This window comes from Pipistrellus kuhlii, unplaced genomic scaffold (genome assembly GCF_014108245.1).
Source record: "Pipistrellus kuhlii isolate mPipKuh1 unplaced genomic scaffold, mPipKuh1.p scaffold_m20_p_20, whole genome shotgun sequence".
NCBI lineage: Eukaryota > Metazoa > Chordata > Mammalia > Chiroptera > Vespertilionidae > Pipistrellus > Pipistrellus kuhlii.
Window position 1 is genome coordinate 12546809 of NW_023425516.1, and position 25083 is coordinate 12571891.

General features: G+C 57.9%; 1 protein-coding gene across 1 annotated transcript in view; it reads left to right on the plus strand.

Annotated features, from left to right (window-relative positions):
* GNB1L (G protein subunit beta 1 like) overlaps positions 1-17803 on the plus strand; it is a 55145-nt gene extending 37342 nt beyond the window's left edge. Inside the window, exon 8 of the mRNA XM_036449151.2 lies at positions 11599-17803. Coding sequence (XP_036305044.1) covers positions 11599-11850 — 252 coding nt within the window. The 3' untranslated portion in view covers positions 11851-17803. The remainder of the gene's footprint in view (positions 1-11598) is intronic.
* The last annotated feature ends 7280 nt before the right edge of the window (positions 17804-25083 follow it).

A 25083-nucleotide genomic window follows, 5' to 3' on the forward strand; every position in this document is an offset into this window, starting at 1 on the left:
CCCCTCTGGCTCCCCGAGCCTCGTAGAGACCCACTCACTGTGGAGTCCCGTGCTCCACCCCACTGCGCCTTGAACTTCGTCGGCCTGACTTCTCCAAGAGCCCAAGACTCAGGCAGCTTCTCTGAGGCCCCTGCCCAGGCTGCAGTGCCCCCGGGTCCCGGGTCCCGGGAATGGGCCCTCCTGGCTCCGACCTGCCTGGTCTCTCCTGGCTCCCTCGAGAAACAGCTGCTGGAACTTAAGACTTAAATTTATGGGGCACGTTGCAGTCCAGAGATGAACTTTTACCGTACCGATGAATTGAAAAGTTAAAGCAGAGGGCATTATTAATGAATTGGAAAGTTCTAGCAGACGGCGAGCAGGCTCTGCAGGACGGCTGTAGCTGGCGTGGTGGCGGTGCCTGGGCCGGGGCCTCGCTCAGCTGGGGAGGGCTCCTCCCGCTGAGCACGCCACCTCCCCCAGGGACAACTGGGCACCGTCTTCAAAGCTAGTTGGGACCGGAGGCTTTCGGGCCGTGCAGCTCAGGCCTCTGAGGAGGAGGCATCCGGGGGCCCCCAGGCCCTCATCATCCACGGGCGTCCTTGCCCCAGGGCCCTGGGTACGCTGTGCCCGGCCCTAAGGTGGGCACTGTGATGTGGCTGCCCACTGGCCCACAAGCCACGCGGGCACAGATGCACCTCACCTTTCGGCCTGCTGCTGCAGTCTCTAATGAGCCCAAATCAATCTCTCCCGGGCGGGCGCTGGGCGCGGAGACGCAGATGAGGCTTCCCGCAGCCGAGCGTGGGTAATGGGAACCAGATGGCGGCCGCGCCGCGCGCGCATTCCTGGCACCTGAGGTCATGCGCTGCGAGAGCCACTGGTGGCCAGGGCTCCTTCCCGGAGGGGCCCGGCCCAGGACAGGTCCGGCCAGGGCCGGGGTGGCGGCCAGAGTCCTGGGTCACCCGCATCGGGATCCTGCGGCCTCGAGGACGCGCGCGATGCCAGGCTGCTCACCTGCCTCCCCGAGGTGCCCTCCGGGGCGCCACCAGGAGCTCCGGCCTCTGTCGTCAGACACAGGTGGTGCACAGACCCGCTCCTTCCTCCCGCACGTGGGGCAGGGCCCGCGGCCTTGAAGCAGGGGCTGATTTACGGCCGGCAATATTTTTAGGCCTTTAAATAATAATGAGCCCCCCCCCCAGGCCAGCCCAGCTCAGCCAGCCAGGACTGGGAAGCAGACTAACCGCACTCCCCCCTCCCTGTGCCTGAGGCCGGCCAGGTGTCCCCGTGCGTGGCCACTGCCCTCCCTCCCCTCGCCCTGCAGGGCCTTCTCTCCAAAGCGTTGGCAGCAGGGCGCGGGGGCAGGTTCGGGGGCGCCCACGGGGCCCTGAGGGGCCTGTGGCTCCACCGGCCTGTGGTATGCACCTCAGGAACACGGCGGGAGGGGGCCATGGCCACCGGGAACGCCCGACGGGACTCCTGTCCCTGAGGACACCCAGCGCGGGGACAGCGCGCTCCCCGGGTGGGTCCCCCTGACACGTCACCGCCTTCTCATGGCCGTGGAGAGCGGTGAGCCGCAGGCCTCTGCCCCGCTGCTGCTGCTGCTGCTGCTGCTGCTGCTGCTGCTGCGCTTCCAGGAGGGGCTGTGAGGGCGGCAGGTGGGGATCCTCATAGCTGACCCCTGGGCAGCACTGGGCACCGCAGCCCTGCAGGTGGCGATGCTGCCGTGGGGGGCGGGGTGAAATCCACAGGAGAGAGGCGTGGGGAACCGTGGCCGTCAGCCTCTCGTGGCCGTCCCAGCCGCCAGCTCTCTGTCCGTGCGACTCAGGAGGGGCCTCCACGCACGGGCACACGCGTGACGTTGTCTCCTCCACCCGTGCACAGTGGCTTCCACCGCCACGGCCCTGCCCCAGCGCCTGCGTGTGGAGCCGGGAGCCACCGCAGGCGTCCTGGCCGCGCCGCTGGTGGGCTGGGAGAGCCGCCTTGGCTGTGTAGTTTGCAAATTTTCTCTTTAAAAAAAAAATATTTTATTGATTTTTTACAGAGAGGAAGAGAGAGGGATAGAGAGTTAGAAACATCGATGAGAGAGAATCATCCATCAGTTGCCTCTTGCACACACCCTACTGGGGATGTGCCTGCAACCAAGGTACATGCCCTTGACCGGAATCGAACCTGGGACCTTTCAGTCCGCAGGCCTAAGCTCTATCCACTGAGCCAAACCGGCTTCGGCTGGTTTGCAAATTTTCATTACGGGGTTAGGTTCTCTCCCACTCCTGGTGGGGCGGGAATCTGGGTCTGGAGGCCCTATTGGGCCATCAGACTCGGCTTTTCTTCTCAGATCCGATAACGTAGTAAATTCTACTGTTCGGTGTCTGATAACACTGCATCAGTTGCACAGCGCTAAAACAACCCGCTCCCCAGCATGTCCTCTGAGGGGCTCGGTCGGAGTTGGTCAGGGCCGCCTGTCAGTAGACGGCTGTGCCCTCTTCCTGTCTCCTCGCGCTGCTTATTGCATCGGGGTGCCAGGAGCCCCAGGATCAGGAGGCGGAATCCCCCCCTCTGCTGGCCTCTGGACACGCTGACGGGGGCCTGATTCCGGGGTGGCTGTGGGTCAGTCCTTGCCTGTTCCGGGGGGCAGGCGTGTTCCCCGTAGGGAAGGTCCGATATTCTTCTGGGACTAATTTACGTGTCTTGATTTTTGAGTTAGTTTTATTTCCTGTAGGCATAAAGATCCTCAAGGTGTTTTCGTATTGACTTTTTCATAGGCGTTGGTAAGGACTGTCCGTTTCTGCTGTGTTTGCAGGAATGTCCCTTTGTTATTCCTCCTCAGTCTTGTCTTTGTTGGTCTTTCTTTTTCTGTCCCAGCGTTTCTGCTCCGCTCTTCCCGCCTCCCTCGCCCGCTCGGGGCGCACGCCGTGGCTGCCTGGGGCCGGCGCATGACGCACTCGCTCCGGCCTCTTCTCAAAGCAGCCGAAGTCTGCGCCCCACATTGCACGATGTCGCCGTCTCCATCACCCCTCACTCCGGGCGGACCTGATTTTTATTTGTTCTCTGACTGCTGAGCTGATTAGAGTGTTTTTATGTTTCCAAATGTTTGATTCCACCCCCACCCCCCACCCCAAGTTATTTTTTATTTTTCATTTTCTCGTTTAATTCCATTGTGGTCGGAGAAGAAGGTCTGAATGATATCAGCTCTTTGCAATGTGGAGGCCAGTCCAGTCTCATGAGTGCTCCACATGTGCTGAGAGGGGAGTGCTTCTCCCTGCGAGACGCATGGCTATACCTGTGCGAACCGGGTCAGCACGGCACCCCCCACCCCCGTGCTTGCGGCCCACGGGCCTGGGGAGGGTCAGGGGGAGCCTCCAGCTGCTGCACATCTTGCTAACCTTTCCTGTGGGCCTGTCCATTCTGCTTTCTGCATTTCAAAGCGGCTTATGGACACACAAGTTCAGAATGCTGCCAAAACCGGTTTGGCTCAGTGGATAGAGCGTTGCCTGCAGACTGAAGGGTTGCAGGTTCGAATCCGGTCAACGGCATGTACCTTGGTTGCGGGCATATCCCAAGTGGGGGATGTGCTGGTCGATGTTTCTCTCTCATCGATGTTTCTAGCTCTTTATCCCTCTCCCTTCTTCTCTGTAAAAAAAAAAAATCAATAAAATATATATTTTTTTAAAAGAATGCTAACCTTCATGGGGAGTTGAACCTTTTCTTTTTTTAAATGTTTCTATTGATTTCAGAGAGGGGGAGAGGGAGAGAGAGATAGAAACATCAGTGATGAGAGAGAATCATGGATCGGCTGCCTCCTGCACGCCCCACACTGGGGATCAAGCCCGCAACCCGTGCATGTGCCCTGACCGGGAATCGAACCGCGACCTCCTGGTCCAGACGTAGGCGGACGCTCCACCACGGAGCCACGCCGGCCGGGCTGAGCCTTCCCTTTAGTCACCCACGTCACCACTGGAAAGGATTTTTACCTAAAGGCCGATTCTGCCAACTGCTCACATCGCTAGGGCCAAGTTTCTTCGGATGATACATCCTTTTATAGCTTTTACCTTTTTAATCCTTTCGCCTCCCCCTTCCTCCAGATGTCCCGTCTCGCACAGATTGCATCTCCTCGCTACCATTTTGTGCCATGAGCGTTGCCCACATTTTTGCATCTCAAGCCCTCCTCTCTAGAAACCGAGGGGGCTGTCCTCGGCAGTGCGTTAGCGGGGACCGCTGAGCGCCAGCCTCACGTGGACGGTGCCCACCGTCGTCGGTGCCCCTGTGCCGGGCCACGGAGGAGTCGGCTTCCCGTCTCGCCACCGGCCTCTGCGGGTCCGTCCCACGCATTTTGATTTATGGTGTCTTCATTTTTATTCCGTCGAAAATTCTTTCTATTTTCCCTTGTGATTTCTTCTTTGATCCAGTGGTTCCTTAGAAGTATATTATTTAATTTCCAAATATTTGTTGAATTTGTGGATATCTTTAATCTCGGTTAATTCTGCTGTCAGTGGAGGTGCCCTGTGCAATGTCAGGATGCAGATATTTATTGAGGCCTGTGTTTTGGCCCAGCACATGGTGTATCCTGGTGAAAGCGCATGTGTTCTGCAGTTGTTGGGCGGAGTGTCCTGTCAGCCCGACGTGGGCCGGGGTGCTCGGAGCGCTGCTCGGGCCTTCGGGATCCTCACCCACCTTTCTGTCTGGTTTTCGGCCGGGTCCTGAGCGGGGGCTCACCGTCTCCGGGTGCGGCTGTGCACGTGCCTGTTTCTCCCTTTGGTCTGTCAGGTTTGCCTCAGGCGTTTGAAAGCTCTGTGATAGGACTGTGAGCATTTCAGATGGCTCCCACATCCCGCTGGATGGTCATTTTATGAAATGTCCTGCGTGTCTCTTTAACATCCTTTGTGCTCAAGTCGGCTTTGTTTGATACTAGAACTGTGGCATGAGCTGTCTTCTGTTTCCTCTTTGCACGATATATCTCTTATATTAAAAAAACAAACAAAAAAACAACAACACCACAATCTTTGTCCTGATCGGTTTGGCTCAGTGGATAGAGCATGAAAGGTCCCGGGTTCGATTCCGGTCAAGGGCATGTACCTTGGTTGCGGGCACATCCCCAGTAGGGGGTGTGCAAGAGGCAGCTGATGGATGCTTCTCTCTCATCGATGTTTCTAACTCTCTATCCCTCTCCCTTCCTCTCCGTAAAAAAATCAATAAAATATACATTAAAAAAACACAAAAAACAATCTTTGTTGTTGAAAGTATTACATGTGTTCCTCCTTTACCACCTCCAACCTCCACCTTCACTAACCTCTCTCTTACTTTAACCTGTCTTGATCTCTTCGCATTTAAAAGCTTCTTTGGTAGCCTTGCTTTTGGACCCTTTGTGACAATCTCTGTCTTTTAATTGGGGCACTTATCATAATTAGTGATGTGTCTGGCATCAAGTCGACCATCTTGGTATGTGTTTCACTTGCCACCTCTGTTTTTGACCCTCTCTTACTCCTTTCCCCTTCTTGTGTGCTAATCGGGTATTTGGTTTTTAGCATCCCACTTCACCTCCTCTCCTGGCTTCTTCCCTGGACAGCTCTTGTCTGCTTGGTGCTGTCACCTGCCTGTCCTGTGTCCCAGCCCTGCACGAGCAGGGTCAAAGTGCCCACCCTCCCACGCTTTCTGCTGTGCTGTTGTAGATTTCACTTCCACATTCACTGTAAACCCCACCTTACAATGTTACTGGTTTTGGGCCCTAGCCGGTATAGCCCAGTGGTAGTGCGTCAGCCTGCCTACTGAAGGGTCCAGGGTTCAACTCTAGTCAAGGGCACATGCCCAGGTTTCAGACTGGATCCCCAGCAGGGGGCGTGCAGAAGGCAGCCGATCCATGACTCTCTCTCATCATTTGTTTCTCTCTCCTCTTCCTCTCTGAAAGCAATAAAAAAATTTTTTTTAAATATATTTTATTGATTTTGTACAGAGAAGAAGGGAGAGAGATAGAGAGTTAGAAACATTGATGAGAGATAGACATCGATCAGCAGCCTGTTGCACACCCCCTACTGGGGATATGTCTGCAACCAAGGTACATGCCCTTGACCGGAATCGAACGCAGGACCTTTCAGTCCCCAAGCCAACGCTCTATCCATTGAGCCAAACCGGTCTTGGCAGAAAGCAATAAAAAAATTTTTTTTAATCAATTGTTATTTCTTAAAAATCACAATAAATAAAAACATATTATAAAAGTTTCGTTTTTTGCCGAAACCGGTTTGGCTCAGTGGTAGAGCGTCGGTCTGTGGACTGAAAGGTCCCAGGTTCGATTCCGGTCAGGGGCATGTACTTTGGTTGCGGGCACACCCCCAGTAAGGGGTGTGCAAGAGGCAGCTGGTTGGTGTTTCTCTCTCATCGACGTTTCTAGCTCTCTATCTCTCTCCCTTCCTCTCTGTAAAAAATCAATAAAAATATATATTTTTTAAAAAGTTTCATTTTTTAACATTGTAGGTTTCAAATGTCATAATCTCTCCCTTTTTTTTTTTTTTTTTTTTTTTTTTTTTTTTTTTTTCTTTATTGATTTTTTACAGAGAGGAAGGGAGAGATATAGAGAGCCAGAAACGTCGATGAGAGAGAAACACCGACCAGCTGCCTCTTGCACACCCCTTACTGGGGATGTGCCCGCAACTCGGGTACATGCCCCCGACCGGAACCGAACCTGGGACCCTTCAGTCCGCAGACCGACGCTCTACCACTGAGCCAAACCGGTTTCGGCTCCCTTTTTTTTTTTTTTTTTTTTAAATCAACTTTATTGAGATGTGCTTTCTATACAACAGAAGTACATAGTTGGAAGAGTTTCTGTGTTTTTAAATATATTTTTTACTATTGATTTCAGAGAGGAAGGGAGAGGGAGAGAGAGATAGAAACATCAATGATGAGAGAGAATCATTGATTGGCTGCCTCCTGCACACCCCCCACTGGGGATTGAGCTCGAAATCTGGGCATATGCCCTGACTGGGAATCGAACCTGTGATCTCTTGGTTCCTGGGTCCACGCTCAACCGCTGAGCCACATCCGGCTGGGCTGGTGTCATAATCTCTTGAATGCCGTGGGCTCGCCCAGCTCTGGTGCTGATGAACTGGCCCCGGAAGCCCCTTGGCTCCTGGGTGAACCCCATGTAGGGCCATCCAAACGCGGTTGTCTGCAACTGATTTTAATAGAAAAATAAATCAGATCCTTGTCCCCTGGGGACAAATGTGATGGGTGTGTTAATTTCATTAACAAGAGTGCAGCCAACCAGAAAAGTGAATAAAATCAGCTTTATGCAGCTTAAACACTGACATTTGAAACAAATCATTATTGCATTAGCTGTCACATTGGTAACTCTAGAATCTAAGGGAAAAACATATTATGGATGTTTTCATAAACCTTTGCAAATGCACTGATAAGATAATTTATGATCGTTTGGAAATGTGGTTGGGTCCTGGTGAATATCTGCTCTCTAAATAAGGCTCCCTGTTGCCCCAGGCACATTTGACACCCCTGTGCCATTCCCACTCCTAACCCCCATCCTTCACGATGGAGTCAGCGGAGGCTCTTGTATTTGTTTATTTATTTTTAATTTCTTAAATACATTTTTAAAATATATTTTATTGATTTTTTTTGCAGATAGGAAGAGAGAGGGATAGAGAGTTAGAAACATCGATGAGAGAGAATCATCGATCAGCCGCTTCTTGCACACCCCCCACTGGGGATGTGCCCGCAACCAAGGTACATGCCCCTGACCGGAATCGAACCCGGGACCTTTCAGTCACAGACTGACGCTCTATCCATTGAGCCAAACTGATTTCGGCTAGATATATTTTTATTGATTTCAGAAAGGAAGAGAGAGAGATAGAAACATCAATGATGAGAAAGAATCATCGATTGGCTGCCTCCTGCACACCCACTCTTGGGGATCAAGCCCATCACCCTGGTATGTGTCCTTGACCGGAATTGAACCTTGGACCCCTCAGTCCGCAGGCCGATGCTCTATCCACTGAGTCAAAGCAGCCAGGGCTGGAGGCACAAACCTGATGAGCATGGGGTCACTTCTTCACTCTGGCCTGCCCCTGCCCTTGGGTGGAAGACTTGGTGCCATGACAGACTCATCTGAAATGTGCGGCAGGTCAGAGGCTGGTGCTGCCGAGCCCTGAGGGTCAGGTAGCATCAGTTTTCCAACTTTATTTTCTCCTTTAACACTGTGCTGGCTATTTTGGGTGTGTTTTGTTTTTTTTTGTTTGTTTTTTTTTTAATATGTATATATAACTTTAATTTCTCTGGTAATAGTTCTTATCTCTTCACTCACCAAGACAGTAATTATTTAATGCATTTCCTTTCATGTTTTCTTTAAAAACATATTTAAATAGTTGCTTTAAAATCTCTGTCTGATATGTTCAACATCTGTGCCATTCTGGGCCAGTTTCTATAAACTGCTTTTTCTCCCCCTTGCCTCTGGGTCATTATATTTCTGCTTCTTTGCATGTCTAATAATGTTCTGTTTGTTTGCGGACGTTATAAATAATAGGGGATAGAGACTCCGAATTCTATTCTTCTGCTTTGAAGAGGGTTCAGTTTTGTTCTCGCAGGCAGCGCAGTCACCGGCTGTTAACCTTGAACTTGTGTGGGTTTGGTTTTGTGCTCGTTAGGGCAGGCCTGTGGGAAGCCCAGAGTCATTCCCAGGTCCCTCTAATGTGGTGGGACCAACTTCCAAACTCGTAGGGCCTGGTTTCCAGCCTCGTCACAGTCAGACTGGAGTGGGCCCTGCCCCAAGGTGTAATCCTCATTCTTGAAGCCAGGCCATGTGGCATCTCAGGGAGTATTAGGTTGTCATGCAGTCTCTGCACTCCCATCCCGGCTGGACCTGAGCTCACTGCTGGTCTCTAGTATCTGTAATGTTTAACCCTGTAGCAGCCACTGTCTGGTTAAACCTGGGGTGGAACCCTGAGCATGCAGCCTCACACAGAAGCCCTGGGACCACACACGCCCTTCAGTCCCTCCACCAGCCCCCTCTGTGCCGCTGCCATGCCCCAGATTTCAGCTGCTCCAGCTGCCCCACACTCTGACCTTCACAAAGCTGCTGGGCTCCACACTGCCCTTTCGTCCTGTTGTCCGGTATCTGTTCATAGTTGCTTAGTATACTTTGTCCAGTTTGGTGGTTGTTTACAGCAAGAGGATGGTCTAGTACCAGTTACTCTCTCCGAGCCACTTTTCTATTATTCTTGCTTAAGATAAGACTGTTTATTTGTTGATCGATATTCATAGCTCTTTATTATGACCTGTATCCTTTATCATTGTTAAGTATGGTACATAGTCTGACACAATGCATTTGACTCTGAATTCAGCCTTTCTTAATGAGATTGGACCCCTGTTTCTCTTGTCTGTAGTCTCCTGGTATATCTTTGCCAGTCATTGTGTGGGCATCTCTCTCATACGTAGCACAGATTTGTATTTAGCTTTGGATTCCAATCATAAATCTGTTTTTTAATCCTTTGTGGAGAAATATAAGAGCAAATGCTAGGAAACAAAGGTACCTAAAGTCTAGGGTGGTGGGGCAGAGGAAATAATGTTTTGTCTTTATTTACTGAGTATGAGATAATCTCTCAAACAGGAGGTTGACTAGTGTATCTTTTCCCCAAATGACAAAAGATGGGCCACTCGGTTAACTTAGCATCCGCTCTCTCTTGCTACCCTCCCCTATTCCTGTTAGTTACATAACCGGTTCTATAGCCATAATCCCCGTATTGTTTTAGACCTAATCCTACAGGTAAGTCGATTCTGTGTTCTCTGCCAGGCCATTTGCTGCAGTTCTCCAGTTCTCTTAGGAGACTGGGGTTAATCTCCTAGTCCTTCAGGAAGAGCTTATGGGAGCATATAGCTTTGAGTTCTTACATGTTCAAAAATGCTTGTCTATTGTCTTTATATTTGAGCGGCAGTTTGGCTGGATATAAAATTCTTGGGCCCTGCCTCCTCCACAGTCTCTGCAGGCATCACTCTGCCGTCTGCTAGCACGGATCGTTCTGAGGACAGCTAACCCTCACCCTCCTAAACCATCTTGCTCTGTTTGCCTGACTACCAAAGGGACTTTTCAGCCGCCACGTCCAATGATTTGACTAGACCAGTGGTCGGCAAACTCATTAGTCAGCAGAGCCAGATATCAACAGTACAACGATTGAAATTCCTTTTGAGAGCCAATTTTTTAAAACTTAAACTAACTAGGTAGGTACATTGTTATAAAATTAATTAGGGCACTCGTAAGCTGGCCTTTGCTAAAAACTCAAGGGGCCAAAGAGCTGCATGTGGCTCGCGAGCTGCAGTTTGCCCACCACTGGACTAGACATAGCTTAACGCTGACTATTCCCTTTGCTCCCTTTCATTTTGCTCACTTTGTGCCATTCCTGCCTTCACTGTCTTGTTACGAGGCTCCGGGTCTCGTCTGCTGTGTGTGACTCCCCTTCATGTCTCTGCATTTTCCTTCCCCTCTTCCTGTGCACTGCCAGTGTGTCTCCTCCCCACTGTGCTGCTTTGGGTTTTTGTTTTATAGAGGTGACGGCTTCATGAAGTTTTGTTTGTGAATTTAAGGCTGAAATGCTTGCTGACGTTTTCTATTGGCTTCCAAGGAATGTCGCCATTCCTTTTTCTGCATTTCTTTCCTTCGTTTCCCTTGTGCTATCTTTGAAGAAATGAGTGCTTCTTATCTAGGTCACTGTGGCCCCATTGGGAAGTGAAGCAGGAGAAAAGGGGGTGCTGGTGAGGAGCGGCGAGGTGACTCCTCAGTGCCAGGTGCCTCTGGCATTTAGTGTTGGGGGCACAGAGGTGCCAGGTGCCCTGCAGAGCTCAGCCCAGTCCTGTGTGACCCAGAGCAGCGTGACCCCAGGCAGCTCCGGGTGCCTGTCGGGGAGGGGTCGCCACCTGGCACTGAGGAGCGTGGGGGTGTCAGAGCCAGCGATGCCAGCCCTGATGGCTGCTCCACACAAACGGATGTGCCTGTGCAGCTCCTCGCTTTGTGCCAGCATCGCTTTCTTCTGGGACCCAGGCTGGGGACGGAGGTTTCCCTGCCTTCGCCACGCCCTGCAGCCTGTGGTCAGTGTTGTCCTCCATTCGTCTCGCCCACGTACTGCACGTTCCCGCTCTTGGCCGCCTCCAACCCTCTCGCTTTTGAGGTCTCCCTCGCTCTCGGCTTTGCTGAAGATGGACTTGCGTTGGTTGGACTCCTGGTGCTTTGGGCGGGTGTGAGATTTCTCCGGAGGGAGAAATGCCGGCTTCGTGTTGCCGTCAGTGGACATGCTGCCACTCCCCTGGACACTGGGTGCAGCGGGGAGGCGCCCCACGATCCCCTCACTGCGGGTTTTCCTGAGGGCCTGATGGGAGGGACTCAGAGCCCCCAAATTCCTAGCTCTGTGGGGCCTCGGGACTCTCTGAGGGAAGGTCCGAAGTCCTCCCTCCTAACCCCAGGGCGTGGCTAAGGGCAGGGCTCAGGCCGCTTCCCGCAGGAAGGGGTAAGTTTGCGAACAGCCCCCGTGTCCACCGGCTCAGCTGCGGGGCGGGCTGGGCGGATGTTCGCGACGGGAGCCTCCGTGCCGGGTCAGAAGCCCCTGACGACTCTCTGCCTCCCTCTCGATGCTGCAGGTGCGCGGGACTCACCAGCTCACCAACCCCGGGATCTCCGACGTCAAGATCCGGCCCGACCGGAAGCTCCTGGCCACGGCGGGCTGGGACCACCGTGTCCGCGTGTTCCACTGGCGGACGATGAAGCCGCTGGCCGTGCTGGCCTTCCACAGCGCCGCGGTCCACTGCGTGGCCTTCGCCGCGGACGGCCTGCTGGCCGCGGGGTCCAAGGACCGTCGCATCAGCGTCTGGTCGCTCTACCCACCCTCGTGACGGGCCCGCTCCCTGTTCCGGACGCACAGAGGGCAGAGAGGTGCGGCCGCACTTAGGCCTGACCCGGGCCTGAGGAGGCCATGCTCAGGGCCCTGCGGACAGCAAGTCACCACTCCCCTTCCTCCTCCCGTCTCGAGAAGAGCGTGGTCTGCGGAGTCCTCGCTTTTTGCCCTCGGCTGTTTCCTCCTGTGAAATAGGGCATCTGTGCAGCCGTGACTCTGCAGTTCACAGGGTAACTGGGCAGACGCCTGGGTAAGAGGCCATGGGGAGCTTTACGGTCAAATGAAAGTTTCAGACTCGAGGTACGAATTCTCCAAGGCAAGCCCCCTCCCCCGCCACAGGGTCACAGCCAAGACCCTCCACTGGGCTGACGCTCAGCCTGTATCCACGCTGCACACTGAGTGTGGTCCCTGGGACCTGCCAACTCCATATGGCGCCTCACCCCAAGGACAGCGGGAGCTCAGTCTGAAGCCTGGAGAGCAGAAGGAAGTGACGAAGGAGGCCAGGCAGAGAGAGGGCGCTGAGGGGGGTGGCGAAGGCAGCTGGGCAGAGAGACCCCAAACGCAGGATTAGCGGGAGGAAGAGTGAGACCAGGGGTTGGCTCAGCCCATGTCCGGGGCGGCTTTGGGGCGGGGGGCACAGCAGCATGTGTGACAGGCCAGGCCCCGCAGCCAAGGCACAGTCCTCGCCTGCACCTCACACCCAGGGCAGCGGGAATTAGCAGCCAAATCAGGCGTTGCACCCACAGCCTCCGCAGGTCAGGCGTCATCCCTTAAAGCTGAATCGCTGATAGGGGAGAAGTACGACCCTCCAAACGGGGTAGGAGCTGGTAGATCCCGGCGAAGCCGGCGGCTCAGACCCCTTTGTTCTGCCGGCTTCTTTGCCAGAAGAGCCCCTTTGCCCGCCCTGAGCCGGTGAGCCCTCCTTTACCTGAGCACCTAGAACGGCCCCCACAGGCAGGGGCCCCTCAGCCCGCCCCTCTCTGCTTATAACCAGACGCAGGCCCGCAGGCCCAGGGCTGAGAGCAGAGTGTGACCCGTGAGGAGGAGGCTCTGCTCCAGGGGAGCTGGTCCTCCCCGCTTGGCAGGCGGAGGTCTGGCGCGCACGTGTGGGCCCAGGTGGCGGGAAGATGAGGCATCAGGCGAGTCCGCGGAGCAGGTCCGCCGGCAGATCTGCCTGAGGCCGCAGCGCCGGGAATCGGAAAGGCCTGAGGTCTCACGGGTCGTTTGAAACACGGCCCACAGGCAGGCACACACGTAGGACCGGAAGGCCAGACCGCCTGGGGCTCGCAGTGGGGGGGGTCTGAGGGCTTAGGGAGATTAAGGTGTTTAGGCGACTTAGCAAGGGAGACCCGCGGGAGGGCCCGGGGGGCGCGCCTGTCCCACGACCGTGGGGACCACGTCAGTGAGGCCTGGGCCCCTGGAAGGTCTGCACCGCCCGTCTCCCCGGGGCAGGAACTCCAGCGGGAGCTGCTGCCGCAGAGCAGGGACCTCTCGATGCGGGAGGCAGGGCTGTTGGTGGCGCTCAGGTGCGAGAGGCAGGTGGGCACGGCTGTCATGGCGCCTGGTGGGGGAGCAGGCACAGGCTGGTGATCGTGGTCCCTGGAAGAGGATGGAGGTCAGCCTGCTCCAGTCTGACTTGGTCCATGCGAGCAGAGGGTCGTTTCTAGGAAACAAAATCGGACCTGGGCTACCAAAACAGAGGCCCGGCCGCTCAGTCAGACCCAGGCCCCTGAGGAAAGACCCCACTGCCCTCCGCCCAGCCTCCCCCAGGGCCTCTGGCTGAGCCCAGGAGCTGAGCACCGTCCCGGAAGGCAGGCCTGGTCCTGAGCGATGGACCTCCCCGTGAGGGACTGGCCCCCCAGTTGGACAGAGGCGCTGCGGGAGATCTGGCACCTTACGGGGGAGCGGGGGACCACAGAGGCCCCAAGTGTCCCATAACCAGGCCACCGGGAAGCTGGGGACACTTCCAGAGGATTCCACAGCAGGAATGTCAGGGAGGAGTAGCTGTTTGGGCTGCAACGTGAGCCCCATGAGACGGGAGGGAAGCCGCCGGGTGAGCCATGCCCTGGGGCTCCTCCAGGGAGCCGCCAGGTCAGGGGCGACGGGGGGGCGACCTCACCAAGCCACAGCCCGGCCGCGGCTCCCGCAGGAGGCCACGCGCTGGGTGAGCCACTTCAGAACGCCCGTCCTCTGCCGCCTCTGCAGCAGAGGAGCCAGGTGTGTGTCCGTTTCAGCGTGAACCTCCCGCTGGCCCTGCCCACAGCCGGACTCACGAGCCTCGCACACCTCCCTGACCTGGTCCAGCAAAGCTGCCACGCCGTTTCCAGAGGCGCTGACCGCCGTGGCTGCTGCCAAAGAGCAAAGACCTGTCAGACGAGGCTCCACACCCACCGGCCTCGTGGAGGCAAAGCCGGGGAACACGGGCCAAAGGTGCTGGGGAGATGCCCCCGCAGGGAGGGGCGCCTCGTCAGTGTCCTGCGCCCCCTCCACGGTCCCGCTTGAACCCACTGCTGTGCTGGGCCCCCTGTGGTCTTCCCGCCTCAGCTTGGACTCCGAGGCGCCGGGCGCTGGGCTGGGCATTCAGGAGGCCGTGAAACTGGTCCCTGCAGAGGGACCGCCCCGCCCCTGTGAAGCCCATGTCGCCAGCTCCCCGAGAATCTCCATGACGCTGCCCTGTATTTACAGAGATACCACGGAGGTGTCACACAGACCAGGACGCGTGCGGTGCCTCCAGCGCCGGGGGCGCGTGTGGACTGCCGGCACCCCACGCCCAGAGACGGGGAAGAGCGGGTGCTGGTGACGCAGACCCGTGTGCGTCCCTGGCCCTTGTCTTGGTGCTGAAGACGCGAGCAGAGGCCCAGAGCGTCCCAGGCGGCTGGTGAGCAGTGTCCCGGGGACATCTTGTGGCCAAGCTCAGTGTACGGGGACCAAGCCAGGCCGTGAGCTCCCCGCCTGCCTCGGCTCCTCCGTGCAGAGCGGAGCCTGCACCGGGTTCCGGGCGGGTGAGGGCGCAGGGTCCGCAGCCCCCGAGGCTTCATGGGTGGCTGAGAATCCTGTTGACTCAGCTGAGCTGCCTAGAACAGAGTGACGCCAGCTTACCAGACACATCGGTGTCCGCAGTGGCGGGGCCTCCAGGTGGTCCTCGGGGCTCCTCCTCCGCACCCCCCGTGGGACCCGAGGCTTCGGAGCCCGGCCTCTGCATCCACAGGACCTGGGCAGCAGCAGGTGGCCACGGAGCTCCCACGCCGTGAGGCACAGGCCGTGTTCCAGACACCCAGCCCGGGGAGGACGCTTCACGTGGGCAAAGCCTCGGACGACCCTTGTCAGGCCTGAGCTGTGCGGGCAGCCAGCTGAGCTCCGGGGCCAGGGCTGCAGGGCCCTGCCATCTGCCCGCAGCCCCTCTTCTGCCTCGTGGCTTGCCGTGCACGGCCCTCACCGGCACCCCACGGCCCTCACCGGCACCCCACGGCCCTCACCGGCGTCCCACGGCCCTCACCGGCACCCCACGGCCCTCACCGGCACCCCACGGCCCTCGCCAGCGTCCCACGGCCCTCACCGGCGTCCCACGGCCCTCACCGGCACCCCACGGCCCTCACCGGCGTCCCACGGCCCTCACCGGCGTCCCACAGCCCTCACCGGCACCCCACGGCCCTCACCGGCACCCCACGGCCCTCACCAGCATCTCACCGGCACCCCACAGCCCTCACCGGCAACCCACGGCCCTCACCGGCATCCCACGGCCCTCACCGGCGTCCCACGGCCCTCACCGGCATCCCACGGCCCTCACCGGCGTCCCACGGCCTGTTGGGTTCTCCTCAGACAAGCCGGAGGCTGACGGCAGAGCAGGCAGTGACCAGGGACACAGCCTTTAGCATTCACCGTCTTTCCCTGTGCTTCCCGAGTGTCACAGATGGGCTCATGTCAGAAAGCCGCGTGCCCTGGAGACAGGCAGACGAGCCCGTGTGCGGCAGCGGGTGACCCGGGAAGGGCCTGCGGGGCAGCAGCCGGGATCCCTCGCTACGCCGGCTCGGCATCGGGCTTTGTGCTGACGTGCGGTGCGTGTCTTTGCACTCCTGACTGAGTGATGTTCAATCAGGTGTTTCCCACCTGCGTCTCTGCCAAGAAGCCACAGAACACCCTCTGCACAAAAGGACTGTTTGCACAAAGAGAAAACATTCCTCCAGGGGGTTCTTCAGAAACGCTTGATACTCAACTAGCTATAACTGCCCGGGAAAGCCTGGTGTTAAAGACGAGCTGGCACAGGAGAGGCCTTGCAGCCGAGCTCGCCGTGCACCTGTGCGCCGGTGCAGACGGGCCACCTCCCCGCCTGCAGCCCCCCATGCAGCCCGCACCCCGGCTCCCGCCCCGCCCCGCCTCTGCTCTGGTTTTCACATGTGTCGGGGCCAGCTCAGCCCTGCCTCCACTCTGCCGCCCAGGCCGGAGAGTGGCGTGTCCAGGAGGCCCGTTAGGAGCCGGGAGGAAGGAAGCACCTGGCCGGAAGGAGCCGAGCAAATGCAGAGGGCGAGGCCGCTGCAGCTGAGCAGGCCAGACACACACCTGACCCACCCAGACAGATGCCCGCCAAAAGCAGTTCCAAAGCCACGCCTGGGGATCCACGCGGAAAAGCATCTGAGTGGGAGGTGCACCCACGTGCCAAAGGCAGCAGGGTACGCCCACATGGTGCGTCAACTGAAAAAATGCAGTCAGCGCGCTCACGGCTTGCACCCAGCATGGGCACTGAGACCCTTGGGGCAAGTCCGGGAAGCACGCCCTGCGTGTCATCAGCCCTCATGCTTGCTCCAGGGCGTGTGGGACCTCGGCCCCGCAGAGCCACTGCCTGGCCCTTCACAGGAACGCGTGTTGGCCCTGCCTTAAAGGGTAGCTGCTTCCGGGGCACAGGCCGAGGTGAGGAATCGCTGCTGCCCCAAAGCTGGGTTGTGTTCAGAGGTGCCAGAAGCAGCACTGAGGGTCAAGGGGCCTCCCACACAGGCCTGGGACCTGGGACGAATGGGGGAGACTCTCATAATCCAAGAATTCTCATTGACACTCAAATAAGAAGTTACCAAAAAGCATACCAGGAAGGAAGGTATTGTGATGAGGTCAGCTGTGCCTGGAGGCTGCTATGGTCTGAATGTTTGTGTTCCCCCAAATCCATAGGAAGCCTGACCTTTTCCCCCTTCCCCCGCCCCCCCAGGTAATGGTATTAAGAGGTGGGGCCTTTGGGTCGTGAGGGTGGAGCCCTCAGGAATGGGATTAGTGCCCTAAAACGAGATTCCAGAGCAATTCCACCATCTGAGGACACAGAGAGAAGACGGCCATCTATGAGGCCCTCACCAACACGGAATCGCCCCTGAGCCGGGACTTCCCGCCTCCAGAACCGTGAGAAGTGTATTTCTGCTGTTCATAAGCCACCGACCAGCCTGGCATTTTGTTAGAGCAGCCTGAGACAAGATGCTTACATTTTTATTGTTTAATTTATTTTTTAAATTTAGTTTTTATTGAGGGAACACTGATTTATAGATTATATAAGTTTCAGGTGTGCGCCGCTATGATCGACATCTGAATGTGCTCCATCATGCCCCCCACCAAAGTCTAGTTTCCATCTGTCGCCATGCAATCGAGCCCTGTACCCATCTCACTTCGCTTGCTTTTTAAAGATGTGGAATGGTGAGTCATCGAGTCGTTTGCTCCACCCGGTTGTAGTTATCCATTGCTGCCTCAATAACCAGCCCAAACGTAGCCTCTGAGCACATGGGCCAGCAATCTGGAGGGGCTTGCCGGACTGTGGGCCCCCAAGAGGGCGGGCCACAGGGAGGACCGTCGATGCCAGCCCCTCAATCAAGAATGAGTGACAGTCAGCCCTAACTGGTGTGGCTCAGTGGGTAGAGAGTTGGCCTGCGGACTGAAGGGGCCCAGGTTCGATTCCAGTCAAGGGCATGTACCTCAGTTGTGGGCACATCCCCAAGAGCGGTGTTGCAGGAGGCAGCTGATCGATGCTTCTCTCTCATCGATGTTTCTAATTCTCTATCCTTCTCCCTTCCTCTCTGTAAAAAGTCAATAAAATATATTTAAAAAAAGAAAAGAAAGAAAAAAAAGAATGAGTGACATTCATCTTGATGAGCACAGACATCTGAGACTCCAGAGTGTGGGGAAGGAGCTGGGGGCAGCAACCGAGCTCCTGCCATCAGCAGGTGGGAGTGTCCGGCCACCCCTCCCTCCGGCCACGTACACGCAGCCCCACTCGGCCCTGCCGGGTGTGATAAAATGCTCGCCCGGAAGGTTGCTCATCTCAGCACACCAGGGTCTTATCTCCGAATAACAGGACATCGGGTCAGGACTTCGCACCTACAGGAAACTTAGCGAATCCCTCATCTCAGGGAGAGAAGCCAAGGGTCAGGAACTGAAAATAAAAATGAACGACGGGGCCCTGGTTACGAGCTCCCCAATCTGCAGGAAAGTGCTGCTCTGAAGAGAGGCTCAGGCTGAGGCCGGGCGGGCCCGCCTCGCTGGAAGGCAGCACCAGCCCCTCCAGAGGTGCCTGGCCACCCGATTGGCGGGTCGAGCCCTGGGGGTGCCGAGAACACCCCCAAGAAAGAACGGGTGTTTGTGTTCCCCTTTTAGAACCGCTTCTCAGACTGCGTGTGCGTCTGTCCTGAGATGTTAAGACATTTTTAGAAGTGATAGGTGAGGCTTGTCGTTTTTGTTAAATATTTAGAAGTGTTTTTGATGAATCTGCAACCAATGTTTAAACTTTGGGGTAATTTTACTTTGTTATAGCCATGAATTTGGATTTATCAACTGAGTTGGAGTGGGACTATATAGAGAATTATGTATTACACAGCATGCAATTTGTTCATCTTAAGAATTCATTGAACACTGGCTTCTTTCTTTTCTTTCTTTCTTTCTTTTTTTTTTTTTTTTAATTTCAACCACAGACCAAAGTGAAGGGGGAAACAACTATTCCAGGGTAGCCAGCACCCACTTCAACATTAAATAACTGGGGTATTAAAAAGTCAGCCCTGGCGCCCTGGCCCATGTGGCTCAGTTGGTTGAGCGTCATCCGTGCACCGAAAGGTTGCTGGTTCGATTCCGGTCAGGGCACGGGGCCAGGTTGGGAATTTGTTTCCCAGGTTCCAGGTCTGTGCTCCTGGGCAGTGGAGCTCACAGCTGCTCCTGCAGCACACGGGTGACAGCTCCAGATAAGAGAGGACAAAGCATTTTACCAAACACGTCGCTTTCTCCTTGTAGACGAGGCTGAGATCAAGTCTGAATGTGCGGATGGGCGGGAGTGCTGGCTCCGCTGGGGGCCCACAGCCACACGGGGGCCACTGAGGACAGCACACACCTCTCCCACCCACGACCATGGAACGTGCCATCGCTCTCACCTACTTGGAGAAGTAAAGAACAAAAACATGCTGCTTTGCTCGCAGAATAACATCCTAAACCATTCCCGGGACACCGTTCAGCGAGGTGAGGGGCCGACGGGGAGGAGGGGGAAAGAACAGACACCAGAAGCAAAGGCAGGTTCTTCCTGTGTGGAGCAGAGCGAAGCTCACTCTTCAGCAGATGGCTGTGTGAACGGTGACAGCCTCCTACCGCCCGCACGCTGGTCTGTTTTCTGCAGCTTCGCCTTCCAGATGCCGTGGACGGACCCGCAGAGGGCGCCGCCCGCAGAGCCCTGCCGTTCGCTCACCTGACGCCTCGCCATCCACTCCGCTCCTTCCTCTTCACGGCCGGGTCCTACCCTGAGGAAGGAGGAGCCACAGTGCCCACCCCCCACCTGCGGTGCGCCCCGCCTGGGTCCTGGTTCCGGCCACCCCCACTGCGCCTGACATTCGGGTGCAAGTCTCTGCTTCCCTTCCTTCCAAAGCTTCGCTCGGCCACCTGATCACGCACTGTTCTACGGTTTGGGCCCCGTGGTTGCCCCTGAGAAGCAGTTCCTCTCTCCCAGAGTCACCCCCAAATGTGGGAGACCCTGCCCGGCTGGTGTGGCTCAGTGGTTGAGCGAAGACCTATGAACCAGACAGTCATGTTCTATTCCCTGTCAGGCACATACCCCAGTTATTAACTCGATCCCCAGTAGGGGGCATGGAGGGGGCAGCCAGTCAGTGATTCTCTCGTCATTGATGCTTCTTTTCTCTCTCTCTCTCAGAAATCAATAAATATATATATATATTTTTTTAAATATGCGGGAGACCCCATTCCTGAGCAGTGGGTGGGGGGAGGTCAGACCCATCACCCACGTTGTCTTGCTTCTGAAGGACCTGCCCTGAGCCCCTCCCCCCCACAGCGAAGAGCCCGCCATGCCCTCTAGAGATGTACCACCTGATGGGGCGGGTCCAGGCTGTGTTCACCTGCAGCCGGGCAGCCTTCCTGTCCCCGGTGCCACCCCCACCTTCACTGCGATGGGGTCGCCCTGGGGAAGAATCTAGAAAACACCTGGGATACAGATGTGTTTGGAGATGGGGGACACATGGAGATAGGACTGGAGGCTAAGGTGTCACCGAGGAGCAGCGAGCAGGAGGCAGGGCGGGCGGCGTGTGTGTGTGTGTGTGTGTGTGTGTGTGTCCAGCCCGGAGGGCAGGGCCAAGGTGGGGGGTGAAGTTCGGGGCCTGGGGCCTGAGGACCCGGGAACTGATCTGCAAGGTCTCCCAGGCTGAGGTGCCAGCGCCCAGGTGGCTGGGGCTCCGGGCTCAGCAGGCACTCATAAATGCATGGCTGAAGGGGTGACCACATCTGGGCCCCATCCACCAGAAGGGGCACCGCACACTCCTGCTGGGGGGGGGGGGGGCATGGAAAAGGCCTCCGGTTACACTGTGAGCCCCTTCCGTAGAGACGTGTTCCCGCTTCAGAGATGCTGGGGGAGGCGGGGGGGAGGGGGGAAGGGGGGAAGAAGGGGATTAAGTGCTCACTCTGTGCAGTTGAACACTGATAGATAAAGGGCGCTGCAGTGCCCTCCCTCTGTATAATTAAAAAGATCATTTAATTACCGCGATTAAAACCTGAGCTTCTCCCCCACCTGAGCTGCTTTTAACCAAACACCCCGGGTCCCGCGGCTCCCACCGGCAGACCCGCCGGCGGTCACACAGACGCCGCGGCTCCGGGGCTCCGGCTCGGAGCCATCTGGTTTGAAGCAGTGCGACAAGCAGGAGAGGGAACCGAATCAAAGGCACGGCCGGGCATTTTTTTTTTTTTTTTTCAAATGCAGAAAACGTGTGGGGTAGACCAGGAGACCACCATCCCCCCCTCCCCTCTCGGGACTGGGTGCCACCACCTGGTCTCTGGCTGGACACAGAGGCGGCTTCGAGGGGTGAGGGCGGCGGCCGGGAGGAGGCCTGCGGGGTCAGGATGGGCAGACGCTTCAGATGCCTGCTCCCCTGCATTGAGGGGAAACCGAGGCACTGAGCCACAGAGCCAGCACGCCCATGCTCTCCCTCACACCTGGGTCCTGGCTGGGCTGCACTCCTGCCACCCCCGGAATCGCCCCCTCGGTCCTGGACGCAGCCCCTCGCCCCCACCTCCCGCCGCCCCCTGCACACGGCCGGCCGGTCTGCCCTCAGCAGCTGTGGCCCCGGGTCCGCGGTGCGCGGGCGCTTTGATCTGCAGCACACCTGGCGATCAGGGCCTCCCGCTCCGCCAGCCACAGTCATATGGGTCCCACACACACCGCGGGCCTCCCCAGCGGGAGGAAGGGGGGCTGGGGCTCCCCGGGGTGGAGGCTGGAGCCCTACAACCGCTAAGCTCCCCTCCTCCCCCTGCAACTGCAGGCTTCCGGCTCCCCTCGTTTCGTGGCCAAAGGTCAGCGCGTGGCCTCTGCACCCCAGTGCTCCCCGGGGGGGATGGCCACCAGCCTCCCCCAGAGGCCCATGCCCCCGTCTGCAGTGCCAGCCAGTGCCCGGCACGCTGCCTTCTCTGTCCCTCTGAAGGCGTGGGCGTCGCCAGCTTTACGTGATGGCCGTGCAAGGGAGGGGGCCGCCCAGAGCCTCTTCAAACCACCATGCGTGCGGGCAAGGCCCTGCGTCCTGTAGGGCCTCAGAGCGCCCACATCTCGGCTTTGGGAGACTCGGGTGCGAGGAGGCTGTGCTGTGAGCCCCAGGCGCCCGGACCCGGTGAGTCCTCCCAGGCGGGGGTGTGGGATGTCCTCCCCAGCAGGCGGAGCTCCCCAAGGCCCCTGGGGCGGAGTGGGTAAGGCACAGACGGAGGCTCCCCAGCCGAAGGCCGGTCTTCCTCCTCTGAGAACAGGAGCTGGGCTGCTGGGGGTCGTCCCGCCACCCCTCCGGGTCCTGGGGTTCCCTAGTCCCTCATGTGAGACCCGAAAGGGTGGAGGGGAATGGGCAGGCCCACCGCGCCTCGCTGTGCTTCACACATGGGGGGTCTGGTTTTCTTGAAGGGCTTCACGTGGCCAGGAGTCTGGGGTCCCTGGACCCGAAGGTCTCGGAGGTCCTTGCGAGTCCAAACGCCTGTTCTCCCAGGTCCATGGAGACAGGCAAAGGGCCTCTGGTCCGACCGGGGGGGTCCGGGGGAGGCGCTGTGGAGGCATCCAACAGCTTTGGGTGAGCCCGCGAGGGGCAGGGTGGGCGGGCAGGACCCCAAGCCCTGCACAGCACAGCGGGCACAGAAGGGGTAAGCCAGGCGTGGGTGCGGAGGCACCCTCAGGGAGGGGCACGGAAGCAAGGAGGAGTAGGACACAGGAAGTCAAGGACTGTCCAGGGGCAGATGCCGCCACGTCAGCCCCACAGCAGCAGCCAGACAGAACCTGCAGCGGGGGGCGCTCACCAACCACTCCCCTCAGGAGCGAATGACCAAGAGATGCCCGGTGCCTTTCTGAAGCGGGGAGCCTCCCGGAGAAGCTGGGTAACCCCAATGAGCCCTTCGTTCACCGCCCCCATCCCGGGGTGCAAGGCAGGGTGACAGCCCGGTAACCTGGGGAGGTGATGCGTGGCCCCACCCGGCAGGCTGCCCGGAGGAGCCAGCCCCGCCCCCGCATCCTCCTAAACCCGTGGTCGGCAAACTGCGGCTCTCGAGCCACAGATGGCTCTTGGGCCCCTTGAGTGTGGCTCTTCCACGAAATACCTCGGCCTGGGCGAGTCTATGTTGAAGAAGTGGCGTTAGAAGAAGTTTTAAGTTTTAAAAAATTGGCTCTCCAAAGAAATGTCAATCGTTGTCCTGTGGCTATTTGGCTCTGTGGACTCATGAGTTTGCCGACCCCTGTCCTAAACCAACCAGGTGCCCTTCACAGGGCGCGGGGCACTGGCAGCACTGAGCCACGGGAGCAGCAGCATTGGCGGCCTGGGACACACCCTGAAGCAGGAGCGGCCAGCCCAGGCTCCCCGCTGCCCGACCCCACTTCTGAGGTCTCCGTTGGGCAGACTCATCATCCATGAGGCAGAGGAGAGAAAGCCATGCCTTTGGGGGCTGTACGTCCGTCCGTGCAGGCCACGCCCTCGTTTGTAGCGTCCGGCACTCGGAATGGAGCCTGTGAGGAACCCGATGTTTAATTTTATTCTAGTTTCCTTCATTAAAACGTCGGTGGCCACCATGTTGGCCAGCAGGGAGGCCCTCCGTGCTGAGGGGTTAGAGATGTGGGAGGGGTCACATCCAAGGTGCGTGCCCCTGCGTCCTCTCCTCGGCAAACACCCAGCCCCGGCGTCCGATCCAAGGGGCACTTCTCACTTCAGCTTTGGAGAAAAGCAAAACGGAGATCTCTCCCACTGCGGTTCTCACCCCCCATGCCCCCGCCCTCTCCCCAGGGCCCATGTGCAGAGAGGAAGGCCTGAGAATCCCAGCGGGCCCCGGAGGGATGCCCAGCCCCCGCAGGACACTGGGCCTGCAGGGCCACCCGCAGCCCAGCACGCCTGCAGGCCTCCCGGGACAAGGAAGGGTGAGGGTGCATTTGTGGTGCAAATTCAAAACATGCTCCTGGGGAGCGGGGCTGGACAGGTGTCCAAGGGCGGTATCCAGAGCTTCCCTTACGAGTGCCTCCCTGAAGCCGTGTCCACGGAGCCTGCTGGCCACTTGAGCAGAGGCTGCGAGAGTCTTCACACCCTTGGAGGCTTTTTTTTTTTTGGGGGGGGGGGGGTCTGGCTCCAGAGCTCACCCCTCAGCAGCCTCAGTCACTTCCTAGCCCACTTCCTGGCACCAGTTCCTGCCACCCCGTTTCTAAACCCTCGGTCCCTTCACACGCCCAGGGCAAACACATCTGGGCAGAAAGCGTCCAGTCCAGGGCAGACACCAGGAAATGCCTGGCCGTGCCCTCAGGGATCAGGCCTGCCACTGCCGTGTGGCAGCGACAGTCACAAACACTAGGACAAAACCTCAACCCCTCGCATTTCCCGTTCATGTCGCGTCCAAGTGAGTAGCCTTGACATTGACTGGCTGTCAGCTTTTCCTGCCCGGACTCAGGAAGGGAGGGATCAAAGGGTTCCTCTGGGCCATCCCTGGTGTTGAGTAGATGGGGAGAAGGTCCCTCACCACCTGGCCTGGGAAAAACGCTTCACAGACAGGTTTCAAGATGACTCATGGCCACTGTCACTGTGCCCCCTGGCCCAGGTCACCCCGTGGGGACGCTCCCAGTGAATAGAGTCAATAAACAGGGGAAACACAGGCCGGGCAGGGCCAGCGGGGGGGAAATGCGAGGAGAGCAGAACGGCCTGTTTTGTCTCTCCTTCCTCAGAGCCAGGCTGCTCCCTCGCCAATCCCCAGTGACAGTGCTCTGTCATTCCCGGCTTCCCTGGAAAAGCACGCAGAACCGGCATGGGCCCTGAAAACAGGACCTGGGCGTGGGTCCAAGTCCTAGGAGAGGGACAACTGCCCGGGCGGGCGAGGAATTTCAGTAAAAAGGCCGGATGCACACCTGGGGCTGGGCGGGGCCCGGGTACCCACTGCCTGGGGGTGGGGTGCCAGGTCCGAGTGGGAAAGGGGCGCGCGGGCAGGGCCGGGGAGAGGCCGGGAGGGGGCAGTAAGAGCAAACCCGACCGGGCCTGCCGCTGAGGGGGCGGGGAGAGGACGGAGAGAGGTGTGGCTGGGGAAAGGCTCTAGGAAGGAGCTCCCAGGTCCAGAGCAGGGGACCCCCCCCCCTCGGGCTGTGCCCAACTGCCCGACCTGCGGCCTTCGGGGCCTAGAGCTGGGCAGACCCTCAAGTCCCCGAGTCCAACCGAGCTGCTGCCCCCGAAACCCCCATGCCCCGCGCGCGCGATCTGGCTGTTCTCAAATAAATGGACACGCAGGCAGC